Genomic DNA, 21,961 nt, shown 5'->3' on the forward strand with positions numbered 1-21,961 from the left:
CTGACTTGTTTTAACTTATTATTTACCAAAATTGGATTTTGTTAGTTTTAGTTTTATGTTTCAAAGAAAGATGGAAGAGGTAAATCCCAGAAAATGATAGGCTTGCCAGACCCCTCTTATATTCCCTTCAGTTTTCCTAACAGTCCTATCTTCTCTACATTCATTTTCTCCTCCCAAGGAAGTATAATTTTAACTGTCCTAATCAGGTTTCCTGCACTTTGTCTTCCAGTTTTTAAAATAATTTCCTGTAGAATTTGTATATAGTGACACTGTAGTAGCTTTAAGTTCTTAAGTTTGATGTATCTGTTTTATGTGTCCCCACTTTATCTTCTAAGCTTTTGTACATTATTTTATGTCATTTAAAAATAGACTAGGTCACTGAGCATAATTTTCACTTGTCCTATTTTTTAAAAACGATTTTAGCTCAAGAGAGTCTATGGAATGCTTTTATCAAAAGACAGATTTCTGTGTTGTATTTCAAGCTGTTTAAAATACAATATAGTATTTTTTATTGTATATGGTTTTTCTTTACTATAGCAACCCCAATTGAAAGACCATGTTTGTTTATGCAGAGATTCATCATGAGTCCATTTATAAATTTTAGACATTCCTGACCTGCCCACAATCAAAACAGCTGAAGCTACATGCCTGGGAAAGTGAGGTCATTGTTTCAGTCCTAAAAATAACTTCTGGTATTTGCAGAAAAACAGGACTGTTTCAGAGTTAATCAGGGAGTGGAAGACTGTTTCATTCTCTTTAAGTGTTAAAAATCTGAAAGTGTGAAAACTCTGAAAGATTTGAGTTTAAAAGGATTTGAAGGAGGAGGAGAGTTGAGTGAAAACAGTCAAAATTACCCTACCAAGATAAATAGTTGAAAATTACTCTAATAACTTCAAGTTTTATGCTACTACTAACAAGCTTTATCCTTGAAGAAAACCATTACCTCATTCAGTGAACAGTGAATGCCTGTGGGCAACAGACCTTTGTACTCAATAGGACAGAAAGGGAGATCCTTTAACATGGTAAGGACAGCTATATAGAATACTAATAGAAGACTAGTAATAACTAGTCTTTTTCCCCTTCAAGATCAGAATTATAGAATCTGCCTTAATTCTCTGAATGAATCTCATTCAGTGATTTTAAAAAGTATATTTTTGCCCAGCTATTGCCATTGTGCTAAAATCTTGAAAAAATTATCACCTCTGCTTAGTTAACAAATCTCCAGTGAAGAATAAGTAACATTATTTCCTCTGGGGGCGGGGGACTACTAAATTATCTCTTGCAGTATCTCCATTTTCATTTTGGATAACTGTTCAAAGACTCACCCTATATTAGAAATAGTGGATGATTTGGCCTGCATGAAATAAGTCGGCCAGCTTAGTAATAGCATTCTCTGCTTAGTAACTGGGCTTTGCTTAATTCAGGGTGATTACCAATAAAAAGCTGAAAGCATCTTTTCGCTAACAGTGACTTTGACAGTTCCTAAAATGTTTCCATGCTGAAAATTATCTTGAAACAAACTGTTTCAAGAGTTCTCATGATCCAGGGGCATGCCTGTAATCCCAGTGACTCAGCAGCAGGTGAGGCAGGAGGATTGCAAGTTGAGGCCAGACTCAGCAATTTAGCAAGGTCTTGTCTTAAAACATTAAAAGGCAGGGGTGGTGGCTAGGGATATAGCTCAATGGTAAAGCACCCCTGGATTCCATCTCTAGTACCCCCCCCCAAAAAAAACCCTATTGATGAAACCAACCCAGAGGTGGCAGGATCACCATCCACCTGCTTATGATTGTGTTGCCATTTGGACATAATCTTCACACTTAAAATGTATCTAATACAACAGGGACTGAATTTTACATTAAGTTTAAATAGCAACATGTGGTTAGTGATGATTAGGACAGTTTAGAAACTTAAATACAGAGCTCAAAGTTAATGTATAGGCAGGAAGTATACGTCAGTGGTAGAGTTTGAAGCCCTAGGCTTGATCCATAGCACACAAAGTATAGTCAGGGTGATTTCAGCTATGAGCTTACATTTACCAGGGTAAAGGCTTATGAAGTAGTAATAGACGATATTTGGCTAACAGCCCTTTGTGGGTGTTTTTTTTTTGGGCGGGGGGCGGTGCTGGGGACCCAACCTAGGGCCTTGTTCATGTTGGACAAGTACTCTACCCCTAGGTAATAGATCATACTTGGAAGAGTTCTGTGATAAAGACCTAAGAAGTCAAAATCTGATGAGTGTAAAGACAGTTACTTAAACTATCAAACAAAGGGCAAACTTCAGCTAAGGAAGATTTAAATGTTTAGAACCAGGTGTGACTTACAGCATCAACATCACCTGGGTGCTGGTCAGAAGTGCAAATTATTCTCAACTTCTGGCACTGAATCATAATACTGGATTTTGAGGCTCAAGAAACTTTTAACAGCCTTTCCAGGTTATTTTCCATGCTACTGTTTTAAGAACTACTTGTGTAGAGTGCTGAACACATAGTTCCTACCTTCTAGGATTTAAGATATAGACTTCTAGAATATAAACTCCTTAAGGGAAAAATAATTCAAATTATTCATCTCCCCAGCATCTGGCACCTGTGTAGGCAGTAAGAAGAGTTGAGTAAAAATTGGCTCTTAGGCTGACCATTCTCCATTGTTTTGAAATAGTGCTATTCCTTTAATTATTATCTTGACGATTATAGCCACAAAGAGTATGTAGAACAAAACCTGAATTATGTAGCTTCCTGTTTTCCATTTGTTGACCAAGAGCATTGTATATATGATTATACGTGTGTGAGTAATAATTTTAATTTAAACAAAACTTTGTTATGTTTAAAAGGAGGAATGAAACAGTTGTGTGGCCTGATAAGACCGTACACCTTATTATTTGACGGTAGGTCCTAGCATGCGCGATTCCCAACACTGCAAAAATTAATAAATAGAATTTAACTAAGAATAATAATATTTTGAAGGTAGGAAAGGAGTAGGGCATAAACGACTTTCCTTGGGCTGGAATGTAGTTAAGGGATTCCAGAGTTAGCAGGAGCGTGCCTCTTGAACCTTCTCATAGTGCATAGAACAGACCCTAAAAATGATCAGAAACTCAAATTGAACTATGGTAACTGTACTTTAATTTGCTAAATCTGTCAACCCTGGGTGGGCCGCTTCCTGCGGGGACCCCAAACTGGGCGGATCAAGGCCCAGGCGGGTCAAATTCCAGCGCAGTGTCCCGGGCCCTGCCCCTCGACCCCGCCCCACGGCCAGGAATGCGGAAGGACGGTGGGGACCGGCCGCGGGAAGGGGGGGGGGCACGGGGTGGCCGCCCAGCCGCACGGGGGCTTGCCGCGACAGACCTGGACAGGAAGGAAGAGACCACTAGGACCCGGGCTGTGTGCGTGCAGCCCCGGCAGCCCCAGGCCGGGCCGGACCCCCGGCCAGCACTGTCCTGCGCGCCACGCTGACCGCACCCCTCTCTCCCTGTTGGAGCCGCCGCGCCTTCCGGTGCGCCTTCCGCCCCGCCTCCCTAGGCAGGAAGTGCCGGCGCCGCCACTGTCCGACCACAACCCCGCGCTTGTCGACGTCGCTCGTCGTCTAGCGCAGGGCATCCCGGATCTGGTACCTGGCGCCGGGTGAGTGGCGCTCGGCCTTGCGCGTGACACCCCTTGGTCTGCATGTGTCCCCTCCGGCTGCACCCTGCTGCCTGACCGGGTTGCTGCGCGGCCGGGTGGCAGTCGGACCTGTCAGGTTGCCGGGGAAGTGGCTCGGGGCTGGAGGTGAGGGGAGCGGGGTCAGCAGAGAGGCCCTGGTAGTGGCCGGGGCTTGTAAGTCGAGGACCCGGAAAACTCCGAGGCGGATGAAGCTGGGCTGGGGAGACAGCCTTCTGGAAGAGATGGCCGGGTCCCTGGCGCTGAGTGGGCCGGCCCTGCGTCACCTGGATGACTTCACACCTGGTGCCTGCACCTGCCCTCCCGGCCCCGCTGCGGGCCCAAGCAGTGGATTAGGGCCAACAGCGCGTGGGGCTCGGCTCTGTGGCCCACACGGTCCTGTGTGCATTGGGGGATACAGGAGCCCGTCAGTGCTTGGCTCTTGCCTAAGATAAAGTGTTCAGGGAAACTGTTAGCGCACCGGTGCCCGACCACGATCAGCGTAGGCTCCTGTGGAATAATTTCCATGGGAGTTTGAACTCTCGCTGTTTTTGTTTTTTGTAAAGATTTAGTTCATCGGTGTTGATTGAAGAAAAGGACAATTAAAAGAAATCTGGAAAAGCTTCCTTGGAAAGAATCGTGACCTCAATGAAGTCCTTGATTAAGCTCTAGGGGGAACTTAAAATTTCTGGCTAGATCTGTTGTAGGAGATAACAAGAGCAAAAGCTCTACGGGTGGGAGTTCTGTCGTGTGAAAAGGAAACAGTGGGGAGACCAGCCTGAGAAGAGCACCACTCTAGTGAATAACAGCTGGAAATAAGAGTAGGTGGTTGAGGCTGGGTGTGTAGCTCCGTGCTAGAGCATTGTGTGTGAGGGGCTGTGGGTTTAGATCCCCAGCACCACAATAAAATGAGGGTAGTTAAGTAAGTGAAGCCCTTTTATGGATGTCTTGAAAACTTGACAAGAAATAAAAGATTATGTAAGATGCCTTAGGGAATCGTTTGGATTCTTCAAAATGGGAGTAACATGAAGAAAGGGGCACCTTTAGGGGATTGGTTTGACACTTTTTGTTGAAGATAGAGTTGGCCTTTGGTAAGAGAAGAACCACATAGCATTTTAGAATTTAATAGGACTTTCATAGATTATTTCAGTAAAACCCTTTCATTTTATAATTGAGGAAACTGACACCAGAGTTAAGTAATTTGACTATGGTAACTTAAGGAATTCATATGGTGCCACCCCATTTCTCCGTAAACTTCAGGTGCACCCTCCTAGACTTCCTAAGAAGTAAGTGTACAGCTTTTTATTTGTTCAAGCTCTGTTAAATGAAACAACTTGTATGTTGGATGACTCAGTACTCATTTATGCTTTAATGAAACTGAGTTTGGACAAGATGAACTGCTCTACTTCTGAAAAACATTCCCAAGTGAGGGTGGCCAAGGTTAGGAAAGACTCCTAAAGAAGATTTAGAAACCTTAAATGGAACTAGTTTTCCATTCTCCCAAGAATGAAAGACACCAGATAATCTAGGGATGAGTTGCATTATACTCTATTTGCACATGGGTGGTTCGGTAGTAGAATTCTTACTTCCCACGTTTGTTATACACTATTTGCCAACATCATTGATTAGGATCTTCCTAAATTTACTTGTAGGGGCAAAGGGAACTTCCCTTCTGCTGAAACAAACACTAGGTGAACAGAAGGAAAGGCATACAAAATTTATTTTGTGGAAGACAATAGGGAAATGAGTATTCATTAACTTAATGAGGTTTAGAAGCTTAAATATCCTATTCATAGGGAAGGGAGGGGGGACATAGGCAATTTTAGAGGAAAAGGAAATGATTTTTAGAGGAAATGAATTATCATGAAGAACAGACAGTAATATCCCAGGACAAAGTTCTTCTGGCTCTGGGTGTGGTATCAACTCTAGTCTTCTTTCCACAGAATTTTCTTTGTAAGATGAGATTGTAGGGAGGGCAACTGAGACAACTGCATTCCTTGTTTAAGAACTTTCATAGTGGGATGAGGGAACCTAAGAGACAGCCACTCACTCCCTTTGCTTCTAGAGAGAAATAGAACCAATATGGAGAATGGAAGTCACAAGAGACTTTGAAGCTGCTTCTTCACTTCAAAGTACTTAGCATGTCAAACACCATAATTTGAGGTATCATTTTCTGAGCACCAACACACGTATTAGCTATGTGGAGGCATTACCTCTTACTCTCATGATGGAGAATTTCAGCCGCCTATATGCAGGATATTAGAGGCTAGTGGTACAAGCTTGAAGCCAGATGTCCTGAATGTAGATCCTGACTCTTAAATGCTACCATTTTCGGGCTCTGTGGCAAGTTGTTTATTCCTTTTTAAATCCAATTTTCTCATCTGAGAAATAGTGATAATAATAGTACCTCTACCATAAGTTGTTGTGAGGATTAAATGTATTAGTACACGAGAAATGCTTAAACCAGTGCCTGGCACACCTTTAATATTCAATTATTGTTCTATTAATAACGTTCCTGCCAGGTATGGAGCAAGGGGTAGCTTTTAAGTTTTGTTAAGGATCTCTTCAAGAAGATCAGTAGAGTTTCTGCTGACCTTACTTTGGAATTAAGATCCAGGACCTACCTTATAATAAACATGTATATAGTTGTGGTAGTAAGGAAACATGTATTTGCTTAGCTAGTATTTATTGAGCACTTACTATGTGCAAGGTACTCTGCCAGGTACAATCCAAAATGCAAAGGCAAAGGTCCTTAAAAATGTATTGGTGAATTGCATGGCAATGTAACATTCTGAGCAATAAGAATGGTGTCTTAGGTTTGATGCCCAGCATAGAAAGAAAGAAAGAAAAAAAAAAAAAAAACAACCATTGATAAACTTGTTGATAAACTCACTGTTGACAATAAAATAGATCAATCTCTCAAAAATATGTTGAGTGAAAGGAAGTCAGGCATATAAGAATATGCACTGTAATTCTATTATGAGAAGTTCAAAGACAGACCAAACTCATCTGTGGATATACAAATTTGAACAAGGGATCCCTGTGAGAGAGGGTAATTGATTTAAAGGGAACTTTCTGGAATGGTGTTAACATTTGTAACTTAACTGGGTTATGTGGGTATAAACCTTTACAAAAATAGATTAAAAGAGTATTAAGATTTGTAAGTTTCATTTTATATAAATTTCACTGCAATAAAACATAATTTGGGAGGACAGAAAGTTTACTGCCAACTAGGACAATCATAAAACTTAGAAAAAGGAATGACAGTGTTATAATGTATATAGTAAATGTTAGAATATATTAAGGGGAAAGCCTACCTGGTGTTAAGAACAGAAAAGTTGTGAAAATTGAGTTTGGGTCTCTAAAAGAGTTATAATTTATGGACTGACTTTTTTTTTTTCTTCTAAATATGCAGCATAAAAGCAATGTTATGTTATTAAGTATACGAGGTTAATTTTGTGAAATATTTAAACTTGATTATATACTAAATTCTCTTTATGATAGCTGTTTTCAGACTGTTGCTCATGTATCTAGTCATTTTATCCCCTTAATTAGAACAAACATTAATTAGTCTGATTATACTAATGACCATGGGAATCCATGAGAAATTCCCAAGATTCTGATAGACCTTGGTAAAGATGAGATTGAATTAAAAGTGACCTTAAGTTTTAGTTCAAGAACTGCCCTGTGTTTTTCTGTGAATTCCTCCACTCAGGGCCTCGCCTTAGCTTACAAATCAACCTTGCTAAAGAAGACCTGATGAGCATCTTGACCTCTGGGCATCTCAACTACTGTAGATTGGCTAGCACTTGAATTCTTTATCACCTCTTTGCTTTCAAAACCAGCTCCTCTCCTCTTCTCTCCCTAATTACCTCATTTTTTGAGTGGTACCTGTGCACTATCAGTTTTTCAGGCAGTACTTAAGAAAAGCACATTTCAAGGACAGAGCTTTGAAGGAAACTCCAATTAGGAAGCAAAAAACACCAGCAAATCAGCAGGATAGCAACCAGAAGAGGATGATGGTGATGGAAATGCTGAGGAAAGATGACTTGAGATTAAAAGCCCCTACAGAGCTGGGGATATAGATCCAGTGGTAGAGCACCTGCCTGGTTTGCATGAGACCCTGGGTTCAACCCCTAGCACTGCAAAAAAAAATTAAAAGAATAAAAAAGAACAGAAGTTGAATAGGAGTTAAAATTTTCTAACCAGAAATAGAAATTTTCCTACCCAGTGCAAACTTGACTGTGGTCCTTTGAGCTTTCTAAAATTCTGTGGCTCTAATTCTGAAATAAAGGCACTGCCCTATTTTAACATTAAAGAGGTCAAGGAAACAGTGGCTTTGTTGGCTTCTGTTGGTATATGAAAGATTATTCCCAAATGTAGCACCTTAAAAAGTAATATGGAGGGGCTGAAGTTATGGCTCAGCAGTAGAGTGCTTGTCTAGCACGGGCAAAGCCCTGGGTTCAATCCTCAGCACACATAGAAATACATAAAATAAAGGTATTGTGTCCAATTACAACTAAAAAATATTTTTAAAAAAGCGATATGGAGTTTTTGAATTCCAGAGCAGCTTAGCTGGGTGGTTCTGGCTCAGGGTCTCTCATGAAGTCACAGTCAGGATAGTGCTGGCTATTGGCAGGAGCCTATAGTTCCCTGCCACATGGGCCTTTCCACAAGAAGGGCCACTAGGCCCTCATGACCTAGTGCTAGCTCCTCCAGATTGAGTGAGCCAAGAAAGAGCAGGGCAGAAGCTGCAATGTCTATGGTGACAAAGTCACACAGCAACCCTTTTCACTATTGGAGGAAACTGCATAAGGGCATGAGAATTGTTGTTGAGTGCCATCTTGAAGCCTGTCCTACTACCTTGGCCAAAGGAGTGTGATCAGATGCTCTCATGGGCCAAGGAGGCAGCGACAACTAATAGCAGCTGGGACAAGGACATGGAAGGAGTAGTGGGGTTGTTTGTTGAATATTCATTATCAACAGGAATTTGGAGGTGCTGGTCAAAATGATTCCTTATCATGCAGTTGTTCAAGATGTCAGAAATTCAGGTTTCTATGTAAAATGTTCCATTAAAAAAAGTACTGGCAAACTAATTCAGTTTTCTAAAGAGACATGTTAGAGGCTGTCCCTGGGGGTGCTAAACAAACCTTTCTTTTGGTACCGGGGATTGAACTCAGGGGCACTCGACCACTGAGCCACATCCCCAACCTTATTTTGTATTTTATTTAGAGACAGGGTCTCACTGAGTTGCTTAGGGTCTTGCCATTGCTGAAGCTGGCTTTAAACTCTCAATCCTCCTGCCTCAACCTCCTGAACCAGAGAGATTACTGGTGTGTGCAACCATGCCCAGCCCTAAACAAATGTTTCTGCACACTTCATATAGTTTAGTGGCTGCCAGTTTATGGTTTATAATCTACCTTTTATTATATTGATGAGTAAGGAAAATAAGACCTGGGATAGCTAAAAGGCCAAAGTTCATAACAACTACAGATGACAGCACTAGAATTAAGAGTCCAGGTCTCCAGAATCTTCATTAAAGCATAACAACCAACATTAAAAATACAGGAATGGGGGCACAGTGGCAAATACCTGTAATCCAAGCTACTTTGGAGGCTGAGGCAGGAGGGTCACAAGTTTGAGACCAGCCTGGGCAACTTAGTGAGCCCCTCTCTCAGAATAAACTAAAAGAAGGGTTGGAGATGTTGCTCAGTGGAAAAGAACTTGCTTAGCATATGCAAAAGAACTTAGCTTAGCATATGGCTTCTGTTGGTATATGAAAGATTACTCCCAAATGTAGCATCTTAAAAAGTGAGCGACATTGTGGCTCAGTGGTAGAGTGCTTGTCTAGCAGGTGCAAAGCCCTGGGTTCAATCCTCAGCACCACATAAAAATACATAAAATAAAGGTATTGTGTCTAACTACAACTAAAAAAAAAAAAAGCAATATGGAGGTTTTGAATTCCAGAGCAGCTTAGCTGAGTGGTTCTGGCTCAGGGTCTATCATGAGAGGTTCAGTTCTCAGCACCCCACACATGCACAAGCAAACAAAGGGGAACTAGAAATATAAACAGTCAATTTGGCTTAAGTTTAAGTGGCTCTCAGCCTTCACTGTGCATTGGAGTCACCTGGTGACTAGATTCCTGGGGTCCACTCCTGACATTCAGTTTCATTTAGGCTAGACTAAGCCCCAGATTTATTTGTGTCCCCCACCCCCAAGATTCTAATGTGCAGCCAGCCGCTGGGAAAGATATATTTATTTGCTGTATGGTGACAACTTGCTGACTTAAGATACTTGAAGAAGTTTCAAATGAATGTTAAGGAAGTCATCAGTGGCTGAAAGAATATGCTCTATGAGTATCTTTCCCAGGCTTCCAAGAAAGCCATATAGGCTGGATGAAATTTGCAGATTGCTTATTAATTATTATGGTATTCATGGTTTGATTTGCATATCAGTACTGCAGTTGGCTTTGCAGACCTTTCAGTTACCAACCTCATATATTGATACCACAGTCACCTCTAATACTATATTTCTACTTCCCTGCCCTTGATAAAAATTCTGTGAACATTATGTGTATCCTTTCATTCACTCTATGTTACAAATTATAGAAATAAAATTAAAAATGTGAAGAGGAAGCAATAAGTATTTTTACTGCTGTTGAAAGTAATTCTTTATATTAGTGTTATAATCTATATATTTTCCTCTATAGCTGTGGTTTAGGGTAGGGTTGGGTTGGTTTTTCTTTTTTTTCTTTTTAGTTGTAGGTGGACACAATATCTTTATTTTTATTTATTTATTTTTATGTGGTGCTGAGGATCAAACCCAGAGCCTCACATGTGCTAGGCAAGCGCTCTACCACTTAGCTATGACCCTAGCTCAGGGTTGGGTTTTTTAAATACAGGTTAAGTATTAGTAATTTGGCCATCCTAGGTAAAGGTTTTCAAAGTCAATCATGACTGATGGAAAATGCTGCTACTTGATTAAACCCAACCATGGCTGTTATATTGCATATTTCCAGGGATGCCATTCACATTTTAGTCACCCACAGTGCAATCCTGCACAGTATTTCTCCAGTGAAGTTTGAATTAATTTGAAAACTCCGTTTGTCTAGGATTTGAATTTAGAGGAGAGTAGCTGCTCAGAAATCAGTGTTGGATTATATTGGTAGTGGTGAAGGTCTTTAAATTTTTTATGTTAAAATAACTGGAAAAAACAGTAGGAAGTAAAAAAACATAGGTAGAAATAACCTGTAACAATGGAATTTGAATCCTGGCTTTATCATTAGGTGACCCTGGGAAAGTCAATATCTTTGATTTTCAGTTTCTTAATTTGTAAGGCAGGCTTCTTGCACTTAATACACATAATGTGTGCCTTGCATATGAGTCCCTCAATAAATGGTAGTAGCTAAAAGTTAAGTAGACCTTTAATTTCTGCTTTGCTCCTAAGACAATGAAGTGGGACAGGACATTTTGATTTGGAAAAATAGAAAGAACAAAGGTCAATAGAAAGTACTTAAGGTCAGAAACTGCATGGTGCCTTGGAGACATGCCAACAGTTTCATGTAGCTAAAGGAAAAGCACATAGTTAAGAATAAATAGAGATGACTGTGGAAAGGACAGTGCTAGATGGAGTAGGTAAAGGAAGACCCAGGTGTGGCCAGGTGATCCCAACAACTCCAGGCTGAGGCAGGAGGATTACAAGTTCAAGCCCAGCTTCAGCAATTTAGTGAGACCTTAGGCAACTTAAGGAGACCCTTCCTCAAAAAGGGCAGGAGACTCAGGGCTGTGCTCAATAGTAGAGCACCCCTAGGTTCAGTCCCTACTCCTGGTGTGGCAATGGGGGACCCATGTGCCATGCTTTAGAACTTATTCTATATCTTCTATGAGGTGGAGAGGCAAAGAAGATTTCAAAAAGTAGAATGGTGAGGCCTCTGGCTAGAATATGAAGGAGTTGAGGGAAACAGGAAGTAAGGAGGCTGGTTCAGAGGCCATAGAAATATTCTACACAAGAGGTGGTGAGGATCAGGTTTAGGGTGATGGCAGAGAAATGAGGAAGATGAGCAAATCTGAGAAATATTTAAGAGGCAGGACTTGATTCATCAGGGAGAGGGATCTGTGGAGGATGACTCTTGGGTTTCTGGCTTGGTGAGCGGGTGGATGAAGGTGAGAGGGTGGATGAAGGTGAGTGGGTAGACTGAGAAAACAAAGCTGCAAGAGTTTAGGAGGGGGAAGAGAATGAATTCAGTTTTCAGCATGTTGATTAAGAGGTGTCTGTGGGATATCCAAATGAGGGCCTTTCATAGGCAGTTGGGTGTTTGAGTCTAAAGCTCAAGGTTAAGGTCAGGCCTGGAGGCATAGGCTTGGGAGTCAGGTGTTGTCAGAACAGTGAGTGTTGATGAGATCATCCAAGGAAAGCGGAATGAGAACAACTTTAAGCCATGTACTGCCAGAATGCTGAGCAACATGAATATTTAACTGAGTGGAGATATAAGTCTAAGAAGAAAATAGAAGAACTGAGACAGAGGGTGTAGAGTACAGCACTTTACATAAAACAGTCTCCCCAGCATAGTGTTCATCTGTCTCCCACATTAGAGTGCAAGGTCTTTAAGGTTGGGCCTCTTGTGCTCTTTTTCCTTCTGGGACAGTTCTATTTTAGTATTACTGAGCATCAGGCCAAAAGCTTCTGAGTCTCAAAGAAAAGAGGGATAAAATAGTGTCAAATACAGCAGAGGGGTCCAAGAAGATTTGGACTAGATTTGGCAATTTGAAAGCAGTTGCAGAGGAAAAGAGACAGCCAGATTGTGGTGGATTGGAAAGTGAGTGGGAAGTGAAAAAGTGGTAAAAGCCAAGAGACTTTTCTCAGAAGGCAAGGAGGAAAGAAAGGGTGGCAGTTTCTTGTGGATGAGAGTTCCCTTCAGTTTTATGGTTTTAATATAATTTGCCTCACTTTTTAGCTGGTATTTTAGTGTGTGTGTGTGTGTGTGTTTAGTGTTTGTGGGTACTATGCATATATACAATTTAATGAGGGAAAATTTGTTTTGATGTGATTCTGGGTATTGAACTCAGGGCCTTACACATGATAGGCAGGTGCTCCACTGAGCTACCCTGAAAACTCTTTTAAAAAGAAATTATACATGCCTGTAATCCCAGCAGCCTGGGAGGCTGAGGCAGGAGGATCACAAGTTCAAAGCCAGCCCCAGCGGCTTAGCAAGACTCTGTCCCTAAATAAAAATATAAAAAGGGCTGGGGATGTGGGTCAGTGGTTAAGTGCTCCTGGGTTTCATCCCTGGTACCAAGAAAGAATTTAAAAAAGAAATTATACTACCATTATATTGAGCTCTGTTTGCTCTATACTTTATTTTGATTAGGGCCAGTTGGCAAATTGTTCTTAGTTCTCTTCCATCAACCTTCTTTCTGTTGTGCTTCATTTGAGGATCAGACTTACCTCACCATCTGAGTGCCTTTCTGATCTACAGAGCTGCTTCCCCATTCTTTCTCATAGACATATCCCCTAATAAAATCCTTATGTGTTTAGTCCAATCTTGGCATTGGTTTCTTGGAAAGCTCAAACAAGTGTATTTTTAGGTAGCTATTGAGTTAGTATGATACAATTGACAGATCATTTTTTAAAAATAATTTACTCTTTGGGAAGTTTTTTAAAATGACTAGTACGAAAATGATTTGCTGATAGAACTACTTGCCTTTAGACTTATGACAATATATCTTGGAGAAATAGAATCATTGAATTTTTAGCATGAAAAAAACAAAAACCCTTAATCTAACAGTTTGGGAATATGCAGAAGATTGAATTGTAGTCAAGTGAGGTTATGGGTGTAGCTCAGAGGTGGGGCACGTGATTAGTCTGTGTGAGGTCTTGATTGAATCCCCAAGACCCTCCCCCCTCAAAACAACAACAACAACAATAAACAACAGTCCGTAGTTAAGTGTCTTACTAGTGAACCACATTCTATCTTTGATTTAACCTTAAAATTTAACTAAATTTAAGTAACAAGCTAAGTTATAGGAAAGAAAAGAAAATTAACATTTATTCAGGACAGTATGTGGGGAGGGCAAATAGTTGCAAAGTTGAGAGTAAGACTTCTAAGGCTTACGTACTTCAAAACTACCACTAGGTCAAGTTTCAAAAACACCCTGCCTGTGTTCATATCTATTACAATGGAGAAAGAAAATATATATGTATAGAAAGTCTAAAACCAGAAGTGCTAAAGACTTAGGTCCAAAATCTCCTTGCTCAGCCACTGACCTGGCTTGTTATCTGCTTTCATGTTATGGGGTTGAAGAAATAGAGAATGGTCCCCAAGACTGCCTGCACATCTGACACCAACTGCAAGTTTCCATATCCCCAAGACTTCCCTCAGTTTTAATAATTTGCTAGGAATCACAGGACTTCCTGAAAGGTGTTACACTCACAAATATGGTTTACTAAGTGAAAAGGTATAGATTAAAATCAGTCAAGGGAAGAGTTGTGTGGAACAGATTCTAGAAGGTTTCAAATATAGAGATTCAGTGTCTTCTAGCCAGTCAAGTCATGGAGAGTGCTAACTACCCCCTAGCAACAATATGTGGTAGTATTGACAACCAGGGAAACTTTCCTGATCCTCAATATCCAGTATTTTATTTGGGTTCCATCGTGGACACAGTTAACTGCCTACACGGCTAACCGCAGTCTCCAGCTCCTCTCTAGAGGTCAGGCTGATACTGTATGATCTAAATCTCCCATCATAACCCACACTGTTAGCCTGCCTGGTGTGACCTCAGACTGCAGATGTCAGAGAGGACATTCTAGGAACCTAGATAGAAATTAGCTCCCAGGAGCTAAGGGCAAAGGTCAGACCTCTCTTTGGGCAACATTAAATTCTTTAGTACCAGGAGCCATTTGATTTTTTTTTTGGGGGGGGGTGGGTGGGGAACCAAACCCGAGGGTGCTTAAACACTGAGCTACATCCTCAGCCCTTTTCTGTATTTTATTTAGAGATGATCTTACTAAATTGTTTAGGGCCTCTAAGTTGCTGAAGCTGGCTTTGAACTCATGATCCTCCTGTCTCAGCCTCCCGAGCCACTGGGATTACAGGTGTGCACCACCCTGTCCTAATGATTTTTTTTTTTAATTTACCAGTACCCAACTCATAGGATAGTTATGAAGATTGGATAAGACATTGGATCAAAAATTACTCAGATGTTTGTGGGTTTTTAGAAGTTAATGACACTAGTAAGGGTGGAGCTGTTATTTGAATTCAGATTTCCTCCTCCAAAACTGATAATATTTTTGTTTTGGTTTGTTTTAGAATCACCTTACATTGTAAGTCACCTTGTTGGTGATATGTTTTGAGAGATATGTAGTTGGGCAGTTTTGTCACTGCAGACATCATAGAATGTACAAAACTAGATGATACAGCCTGTGCACTCAGGCTAAGTAGTATGTTCCATCATATACAGTCATCATTGACTGAAAAGTTGTCATATGTGCATGACTCTATTTATTTACATTCTTTTAAACTATAAATAAAAAATGTCATCTCTTTGACAGTTAAATTAGTGATGGCTTTCAGTAAAGTATTGGAGGCTAGCACCAAAGCCATTTACAGAGGATCTAGGAGTGTTTGGGAAGATGAGGAGATGGAGACAGTTGAGTATTAATTTGCTGTTCTGAGAGTTTTGTCAAGGGAAAGAGGAAATGCATATCTAGCTAGAAGGGGTGCAATATAGAATAGGGGTTTTTTATATCATATTTTTTAAAGATGAGCGCTTTTTGAACATATACTACATGCTAACTATGTGAGTCTCTTTACATACTTTATCTCATTTAGTTCTTCCCTTGCATTACAGTAGATATCTGTTGGACTCAGTGGTGCATGCCTGTAAACCCAGCAATCTGGGAGGCTAATGCAGGAAAAATCATAAGTTTGAGGCCAGCCTCAGCAAATGGCAAGACCCTCTCTCAAAGTAAAAAATTAAAAAGGGCTGGGGGTATAGCTTATTAGTAAAGCACCCTTGTGTTCAATCTCTAGTACTGGGGGAAAAATAACAACCACGAAAAAAACTGAAGCTCAGAGAAGTTATGTTATCTTGGTAGTAAAATGGAAATAATAATACTGCATTTCTTTGTTGTGAGGATTAAATGGGACAAACTTGTGAGAGGAAGAGGTCATTTTTAGAGCCTTTCTCTGTGGGGCATCCCTAGACCTTCAAAACAGTGGTTGGCATATAATAAGTACTCAGTAAATGCTAGCTATTATTACATATAGCTAAATTAAATTTTAAATTAATTCCAACTTAATAAAAATTGGTCCTGTGAAATTTGGTGGAAAGTACATCAATCATTTCTATTCTGTTTCTTAATTTTTCAAAACTCTGATTTTTTTTCAGCCACTTAATTGTTACATTGAAAATAATGTTTAGATATTACTTAATTCCTGCCTAGTTGAGGTAATAATTCTATATTAAGGTGTTTTTACTTGCTGACTTTAGATGTAATGTGTTATCTTCTGGCCATACATCTTATGCATTCTTTTTTGTTTTTAAACCTAGAATTAAACAGCCACCATGTCGAGCAAAAAGGCAAAGACCAAGACCACCAAGAAGCGCCCTCAGCGCGCAACATCCAATGTGTTCGCCATGTTTGACCAATCACAGATTCAGGAATTCAAAGAGGCCTTCAACATGATTGACCAGAACAGAGATGGTTTCATTGACAAGGAAGATCTGCATGATATGCTTGCCTCGCTGGGTAATTTATATTCTTTATATGACATTGTTAAAAAATAATTCCATTCTTTATGAATTTTTTTAAACATGATATACATATTACTCTGTTTCTAAAGACCTCTGGAGAGGTTTCTGGGTATGGGAGGTGCCATATTGGGGTGGGTCAGGCATGAGGGGATAGCTTGACAGGTGTGGGGATCTGGCAGGTAGGCTTATGTTCCCATTAGTTAAATACTTCATGTCTATTAGGCTGAGAGCCAGAATTACAAATAATAAGTATGGCTAATCATAGAGTATAATAAGGTTAATTAAAGTTGAGGACAGGTAAATAAAAATTGATGATTGTGAGTGATAATGGTTTGTCTTGGGGAAGATAGGTAGTATAACAGGGAAAGGAAATACAGGGGAAAAAAAAGGAAATACAGGGAAGGGGACTTTTGCACACTCTCTCTATGTGTGTGTGTGTGTGTGTACACACACACACACCACTAAGCCACATCTCCAGCCCTATTTTGTGTTTTATTTAGAGACAAGAGTTTCACTGAGTTGCTTAGCACTTTGCTTTTGCTGAGGCTGGCTTTGAACTTGCAATCCTCCTGCCTCAGCCTCCCTAGCCACTGGGATTACAGGTGTGTGCCCCTGTGCTCACCCCAACTTTTACAACATATATGTATGAGATATTTTTTTTTCTTTCTTTTCTTTTTTTTTTTTTTTTTTGTGCCAGGTATTGAACTCAGGGGTACTTAAGCCATATCCCCAGCCCTTTTTTTATTTTTTATTTTGAGACAAGGTCACTAAGTTGCTTAGGACCACACTAAATTGCTGGGGCTGGCCTTGAACTTGCGATCCTCCTACTTAGGTCTCCTGAGTTGCTGGGATGAGACACCACACCCTGCTTATTTATGTTTTTTTATAATGAATGGTTTTTATAATTTATTGTTTTTTAATAATTAAAATATGAAGATAGAAGATTTAATGTGTATATAAACTGCCATTTGTTATTTTGAATTTGTAGGTATTTTTTATTTTTTGTATTATTTTTGTTGCTGTTTGGACTGATTTTTAATAGATGGAAAGAAGTGGAAATCCGACATATTCTGCCTAGAATCAGCAGTGATTTTACAGTTTGAAGTAAAACAGCAAGCAGCAAACAGATGAGTTCTTGATAGGCCGAAGCATGGGGCCAGGGCATGGCTAGAAGTGTAGGTCAGGGGTCCTGCAAAGAGGCTGTGTACTTCTGCTTGCCTGGCTAACCAGAAAGGGCAACTGAAGGGCCAAAGGGCAAAGAAAAAGGTCGGTTTTTTTCTTTTGGTGTCCACAAAAATGCTTGGCTAGTGTTTGTTCCTCTACCTTTTTTTTTTTTTTCCTAACATACTACTTTGAAAATTGTCAAGCTCACAAAAAGTTAATAGCACAGTGAACACCATATATCTTTCTTCTATGTTCCCCAGTTGTGAACATTTTTCAGTATTTTCCTTTATCCAAACTGAGAGTAGATTCAAGATATTGATTTGTTGACTTGCCAGGTAGCTTATATCCCAGGGTCTTTCACATTCAGAGTAGCTAAGTGAGTTTACTTTTTTGGCAAGTCATTACTGAAGAAGGCCACTGAGGAAAAATTGAAGGACTTAGCTTTATTGATTCCAAGGATTGAATACACATGTCCATTCCCCACTCACAGTAAATGCTCCATAAATGTTGGTTGAATGGACAGGTGGTAGTAGATAAGAGTAAGAGGAGACTTTGCATCCTTCTGATTGGGGAAAACCTTTAAATATATGTATTTGCCTTTCAGATCAACAAGTTATATTGGATGTCTTGAATGAGTTCATAGGTGCTTAGCTTAAATAATCCATTTTAAATTCCTTTGTCTTTTTTACCCTAGAGTTTACTTAACACCTATGTGTTGTCCCCACCCCAACACACACACACACACACACACACACTGTGCTATAAGAGATAGAGTTTAATCTACAAATAGAAAAGTAGATGTTTTCAACTACTTTCACTTATTCAGTGAATCTTTTTCAGAGGTATGCTGAGTAGGTGTGATGAGGTAAGATTTTAGTACAGTGACATAGATGTCAGCATGGTATTTAAATGTCACCCCAAATTCCCAGGATTTGAAATTTACATGTGGACTATAATTCTAGATTTGGGTATCATTAGTATTTAGTTCATTGTAATTTTGAGATGCTTCCTTAGATACGAATCTCTAACAGATGTTCCTTTTATGTAGAATCATAAAAACTTAATGTTGAAAGGGACCTTTGAGATACCAATTTCAATGAGTTCTTATTTTACAGATGGGAAACAAAGATGCCCATGGCACTGAATGCAGGATCCGGAATACTGGATTTGAATCCCAGCTCTACCACCTCCCTCAGTGTCAGTAGAACTGGGATTCAAACCTAGTATTCTATTTTTTTTCTTTTCTTTTTTAAATATTTTTTTTTAGTTTTCAATGGATACCTTTATTTTATTTATTTATATGTGGTGTAAGAATCGAATCCAGGGCCTCACAAATGCTAGGCAAGTGCTCTACCACTGAGCCCCAGCCCATCTAGACCCTTCATTTAGAGCTGTTTTGCCTGCACTGCAGGGTCTCACAGATATTCTCATCTTGACTGCACATTCCAGGGGATTTTTCCCAACTCCTAGGGGAGGATCCAGAGATCTCTCACCATTATTCTAAAACAGGGAGTATTCTCAGTTGGAACTGAGATGAAGATTTATGAACAATACTAACACAATTGTAGTTCAGCAACATGTGTGAAGAACACTCAAGGATATCTGTTTATTGAACATTGTTCAAAATAAGCTCCCAATTCCAAGCCAACCTAATAGTTTTAACTTAAAAGGCCAACTAATAACTAAAACTTTAGTATTTACATTTACAACTAAAAGCATTAATATTTACATATTTTGGATAACTGGTATGGAAATGATTCCTGATGGACCTTTAATATTATCAATATTTAAGATGTAATAATGTGGCATTTCCTGGTTTATTGTTTCAGGTTTTTGTTATTGTTCAGCTTTTAATTAAAAGTAGGGAAAAGAGGAGGCATAAAGTATTAATGAATGAACAACTTTCAGCCTAAGCCCAGAATAGGATTTTTTGGTGGTGGGGTTGTTGTTTTGATTTTTACAGTGCTGGAGATTAAACCCAATGCTTGCTAGGCAAGCACTCTTACACCCTGAGTCTCCAGAATGCATTTTCATAATGATGTATCAAAGATTTTTTTAAGTTGTCAAAGATTATCTTTTTAAAATGTTCTGTTTGTTTCCATTTTGGGCTCTTTTATGTGCAGACCCAACAGAAAGCCTTCTGCATGCTAATAAGCAGGCCATTCTTCCACTAAGCTATATATTCAGCACCTCATAATGTTCTTAATGAACATTAATTGAAAAACTACTTTCAAGTAATGATGATGTAATGTTGGGAAGCATAACAATAGAAAAATGTTTATTGAAATTAGCTCTTTGTCCTCACATGTTCAACTGTGAATTCTTGCAGGGAAGAATCCCACTGATGCCTACCTGGATGCCATGATGAATGAGGCTCCAGGACCCATCAATTTCACCATGTTCCTCACCATGTTTGGTGAGAAGTTAAATGGCACAGATCCCGAAGATGTCATTAGAAATGCTTTTGCTTGCTTTGATGAAGAAGCAACAGGTGAGTGCTTTTTGTTTCTTTACACCTAGTCTCATTTATGGTACCTGAAAATGGGGAAAAAATCAGTAAAATAACATTTTTTAAAAATGAATGAACAGAAACTATTGTTTATAGTAGGACAAAACAATAGAGATGACTAAGAAAGAAGAAAAAATTTGTGTATTATTAATCTTTGAATTCGACTTTGAGCTTCCTAAAAACCAAAGGGAGAGTTGTGGTCTATTAGCTAGTATTTTTTTAAATAGTGAAAACTACTCTCCAGTATATATTCAATCTCACTAAAAAGCATAGTTAACAGAACAATTAAAGTCTTAGTTTTGTTTTTCTGGCTTTTTCTTAGGATTTTGCTTTGTTTTGTCTGTGTCTTCATTTTAATGCACCTGGGAAAAAATGTAGTTTTTAATGCATAAAAACCTAACTATTCACTTTTCTTCCTCTCATTAACCATCACTGCAGCCCTCCCTCGCTGCTCTTTTCCCCACCTCCACGTGTCAAGTCCTTCCTCACATTTGCTCTTAGCAGCGCACCTATTGTTTTGCGCAGCCACCTGTTTTGTTGTTGTTGTTGTTTGTTTGTTGCTTGGTTGGTTTTTTGTTTTGTTTTTTTACTTTATCTCTAAAATAGAAAGTTGATTTATTTTTAACCTCCAGATAATACTTGCTTAACATTAACTTTATAAACACAATAATCTATTTCTAAGTTTTTTAAATGAGTTAATCTAATTTTTTTTTTTTTTTTTTTAGTGGTGCTGGGGATTGAACCCAGGGCCTTGTGCATATAAGGCAAGCATTCTACCAACTGAGCTATATCCCCAGCCCAAGTTAATCTAATATTAATAAAGAACTCCAAAAGTAATTGGAAAGCAGTGACATGGTTATGTATATAAACTTTAGTTTGCTAATTTATTTTGTTCATGTAAATGATGGATATTCTGAAATATTTTGTAAGATTGACTTGATTTAGAAATGAACCGTTTAAGCCAGGAAGGATAGTGCACAGCTGTAATCCCAGTGTCTCAGGAGTGACTTCAAAGCCAGCCTCAGCAACTTGCAACTTAGTGAGACCTTGTCTCAAAATAAAAAGAGCTGAGGATGTGACCCAGTGGTTAAGTACCCCTGGGTTCAATCCATGATACCAAAAACAAAACAAAAAGAAATGAACCATTCAAGTGTGATGAAATGTTCATGAGTTCCTTCTTTCTATTGCCTTATAGGCACCATTCAGGAGGATTACCTGAGGGAGCTGCTGACCACCATGGGTGATCGGTTTACAGATGAGGAAGTGGATGAGCTGTACAGAGAAGCCCCTATTGACAAAAAGGGGAATTTCAATTACATCGAGTTCACGCGCATCCTTAAACACGGAGCAAAAGACAAAGATGATTGAAAGAACTATAGCTAAAATCTTCCAATTACATTATCTTTCTCTATTTTATTTCTCAGATACTTTCCCCACCCTCATAAAACCTGTTGCATGCAACTTAGTTTCACAGCTTTGCTTTTTTTTTCTTTGATGTATTTATTCCAGACCTTTTTGCAACTTAGCACTTGTATAATCAGATTGGAAATGGGGATGAGGTTGTAAATTGTGTTGAAAAAGAAATTGCGAATAAAAATCAACAAATGTGAAAGCCCAGGAAAATATATCCGTATTTCTGGTTTTGCTGGATTTTTACATTTTTATATAATAAAAATGCTATTTTGAAATAAAGATTATGCTGACTCAAATGGAATATAATGGCAAGTTAAACAAATGATTGGTAGTTGGGGGTAGTCCTTTTCTCAGGTTTCCAACAATTTAAATCTCATGAAAAAATTGATTTTTTTCATCTATGTGGGACAGTGTTCTTCAGAACTTTTAACTATTTAACATTATTATGCAGTAAAAAACTAGTTATGCCTTTGTTTTAGTCATGGTTTTAAT

General features: G+C 39.2%; 1 protein-coding gene across 1 annotated transcript; it reads left to right on the forward strand.

Annotated features, from left to right (window-relative positions):
* The first annotated feature begins 3,507 nt into the window (after positions 1 to 3,507).
* LOC114098726 (myosin regulatory light chain 12B) lies at positions 3,508 to 21,748 on the forward strand. Its single transcript, XM_027942946.3, has 4 exons — positions 3,508 to 3,616; positions 16,180 to 16,378; positions 19,877 to 20,038; positions 21,252 to 21,748. Exons 2-4 carry the CDS (start codon positions 16,195 to 16,197, stop codon positions 21,422 to 21,424), a joined length of 519 nt encoding a protein of 172 aa, XP_027798747.1. The 5' UTR covers positions 3,508 to 3,616; positions 16,180 to 16,194; the 3' UTR covers positions 21,425 to 21,748.
* The last annotated feature ends 213 nt before the right edge of the window (positions 21,749 to 21,961 follow it).

This window comes from Marmota flaviventris, chromosome 16 (genome assembly GCF_047511675.1).
Source record: "Marmota flaviventris isolate mMarFla1 chromosome 16, mMarFla1.hap1, whole genome shotgun sequence".
Taxonomy (NCBI): domain Eukaryota; kingdom Metazoa; phylum Chordata; class Mammalia; order Rodentia; family Sciuridae; genus Marmota; species Marmota flaviventris.

What these genes read in the sequence shown, in the direction of transcription:
- LOC114098726 (XM_027942946.3), top strand. Translation starts at nt 16,195, where the DNA reads ATGTCGAGCAAAAAGGCAAAGACCAAGACCACCAAGAAGCGCCCTCAG. An exon ending in TGATATGCTTGCCTCGCTGG is followed by an intron (nt 16,379 to 19,876) that starts GTAATTTATATT and finishes GAATTCTTGCAG; the next exon opens with GGAAGAATCCCACTGATGCC. An exon ending in CTTTGATGAAGAAGCAACAG is followed by an intron (nt 20,039 to 21,251) that starts GTGAGTGCTTTT and finishes ATTGCCTTATAG; the next exon opens with GCACCATTCAGGAGGATTAC.